The 2,828-nt window shown below is 35.9% G+C and overlaps 1 protein-coding gene across 1 annotated transcript; it reads left to right on the plus strand.

Moving 5' to 3' along the window:
- On the plus strand, positions 820 to 2,025 carry LOC107610134 (loricrin). Its single transcript, XM_016312215.2, has 2 exons — positions 820 to 981; positions 1,197 to 2,025. The coding sequence occupies exons 1-2, from the start codon at positions 888 to 890 to the stop codon at positions 1,895 to 1,897; spliced, it is 795 nt and encodes a 264-aa protein (XP_016167701.1). The 5' UTR covers positions 820 to 887; the 3' UTR covers positions 1,898 to 2,025.

The raw sequence follows: 2,828 nt of genomic DNA on the forward strand, positions 1-2,828 counted from the left end.
GATTTATTTTATTATATTATATTTTACATATGAATATATGTTTCATTATGTAATTAAATAAAGATATGTTTAATCACAAAAAATTAAAGATATATTTTTTTAATAAAAAATTTAATAACCAAATTAACCATTATATTAGTAAGGAGTGATCCACGGTAGAAAGAGGACGTCAGTGCGCTGGCTATACTGGGAGGAAGGCGTGAATAAAGAGAGATTGCGTGAGAAGACAGTAAATTGCGTGTCGCACTGCTTTTTGTCACGACCACAATAGTGATGCTTGAAAAGACCGAAGCTACATAACGAAGAAAGACGGAGGAACGAAAATATGTTTCAACGAGAGTGGAATTTTAATATTTTAAGAAATTATACCATTATCCATCTCAAATAATAAATTACAACCCAACTATGGTTAAGATAATAATCCATTAAAATGTGACATATCATGAAGGATACATATTATTTTAGAGGAAGTTGGGTAAAATTTAATTTTTTTTTAATCTAGACTAATATTTAGAAAGCAACAGTTCATTGAAGACAATAGAGTAATGATAGTGGTTTAATTTTTTTCTTTTGGGTGAATATAATGGTTTAATTTGATATGTGATGAAAGTTCTGAAACTGATCTCCACTAGACACAAAATACGTACTAAATGTTGAAAAGTTTCAACTAAATGAAACTGAAAACAGGAGAAAAAAGGCCAGGATTCTCGCATTGAAAGGTTATCATCACACGTATTTATATAAATTGTTAGGTGGGTCCCACTAATTCTTTCATATTGAAGTTTTTTAGTGTTTTTTTTACTGCTATATATATGGGTGTGGAAGCACCCGTTTTCTTCATCCTTCTTAAGAAATTACAGTGTCCACTAAAAATAAGAAAAACAAAAATGAGGTTCAAATCAGTTCTCTTGTGTTGCCTTTTGGGATTGGTTCTTATCTCAGCTGTAATTGCTGATAAGCCATCTAGAGATGCTGTCCAAGGTATGTGAATTTGATCCAAAAAGTAATTAATTCATTCATGTTTAATTTTAGGTAATCGTTATGTTTTTAGTTTAATTTATACATTTGAAAATTTGCAAATCAATTTCAGTTCGTTTTAAATATGATTATCAAAGCCACATTATTTTGAGATACATTATATTTGAGATTTAATTTTAAATCATGTAATAATATATGTACGTAATTTTATCATGCAGCTGTAACGATGGAAGACCTAAATAATCCCAATGTAAGATGCTTGGGTTTTACAATCAATTGTGGCGGTGGAGGTGATGGTGGTGGCGGCAGTAGCGGCGGCGGTGGAAGCGGAGGAGGTGGTTATGGCGACGGCGGAAGTGGTGGGGGAAGCAGCGGCGGCGGTGGAAGCGGAGGAGGTGGTTATGGCGACGGCGGAAGTGGTGGGGGAAGCAGCGGCGGCGGTGGAAGCGGAGGAGGTGGTTATGGCGACGGCGGAAGTGGTGGGGGAAGCAGCGGCGGCGGTGGAAGCGGAGGAGGTGGTTATGGCGACGGCGGAAGTGGTGGGGGAAGCAGCGGCGGCGGTGGAAGCGGAGGAGGTGGTTATGGCGACGGCGGAAGTGGTGGGGGAAGCAGCGGCGGCGGTGGAAGCGGAGGAGGTGGTTATGGCGACGGCGGAAGTGGTGGGGGAAGCAGCGGCGGCGGTGGAAGCGGAGGAGGTGGTTATGGCGACGGCGGAAGTGGTGGGGGAAGCAGCGGCGGCGGTGGAAGCGGAGGAGGTGGTTATGGCGACGGCGGAAGTGGTGGGGGAAGCAGCGGCGGCGGTGGAAGCGGAGGAGGTGGTTATGGTGGTGGAGGAAGTGACAGCGGTGGCGGCGGAAGTGGTGGTGGAGGAGGTTATGGGGGAGGAGGTGATAGTGAATGTGGAGGAGGTGGAATATAATAATAGGACATTATAGTGGTGGCAAATGTTAAAATGTCACTAAAATCATGTAATTCATAATCTATAATCCAATGTAACTGAAGGCGGATCAGCCTATAAAAATTTTCTATTTCATGTTTGTGCCAAAAGCTTAGCTTGCCTCTTAAACTTAATAATCATATTTTTGTTTCTATTCATACATGATTTAATATATAATAGTATTAAGCAACTCTAATTGATAAATTATATAAATTTTTCCACAGTTAAACGCACTAACATGATGTTTAGACTCAATTAGGATTCGATTTTATAAGAAAAGTTTTTGGTGACCTTCATATGATTTTATAAGAAAAGTTTAATCTTGATATTTTACTTTTTAAAAAAATAAAGATTATCAATTAAATTTCTTTTTTATAAAAAATACATAAAACTAAAGTTTTAATATATTTAGTATGTATTTATTAACGTAAGAGTTTAATTTATACATGTTATAAACGGACTTTTGTGGTGCATGCTTAATTATTACTCTCTCGAGAAAAAAGTATTTCAATTTTTTTTAAATCTTTATTTGTTCTTCAAGTTTTTTTCTAAGTATGTAAAAACATAAATATTTAATCAATGAATTTATTTAATAATTAACAATAAAAATAAGATTATTCTTAAACTCATTTTGTGGTTTTTGTATACGTATGTATGTGTGTCTCTTTTTTTAACAGAAAATTAAATAAAATGATGAAAAACCAGTTCCTTCCTTTTTTCTCTTTTACTAAAAGGTTGATGATTAAATAAAAATCAATTTAATAAGTAAAAGGATAAAAGGCTTCTAGAATTGATACTTACAGCAAAAGAGTTTATTAATATACTATTATAGCTAATTCAACTATATTTTTTAAAATCAGCGTTTCTCCTCCACATATATCCGCTTCTGCTCTTGTTACTAAATTTTTCGATT

The sequence above is a fragment of the Arachis ipaensis genome, chromosome B07, assembly GCF_000816755.2.
Source record: "Arachis ipaensis cultivar K30076 chromosome B07, Araip1.1, whole genome shotgun sequence".
Taxonomy (NCBI): domain Eukaryota; kingdom Viridiplantae; phylum Streptophyta; class Magnoliopsida; order Fabales; family Fabaceae; genus Arachis; species Arachis ipaensis.

Coding starts and splice junctions, on each gene's coding strand:
- LOC107610134 (XM_016312215.2), top strand. CDS start 888: ATGAGGTTCAAATCAGTTCTCTTGTGTTGCCTTTTGGGATTGGTTCTT. Junction 982..1,196: donor ATCTAGAGATGCTGTCCAAG/GTATGTGAATTT, acceptor TTTATCATGCAG/CTGTAACGATGGAAGACCTA.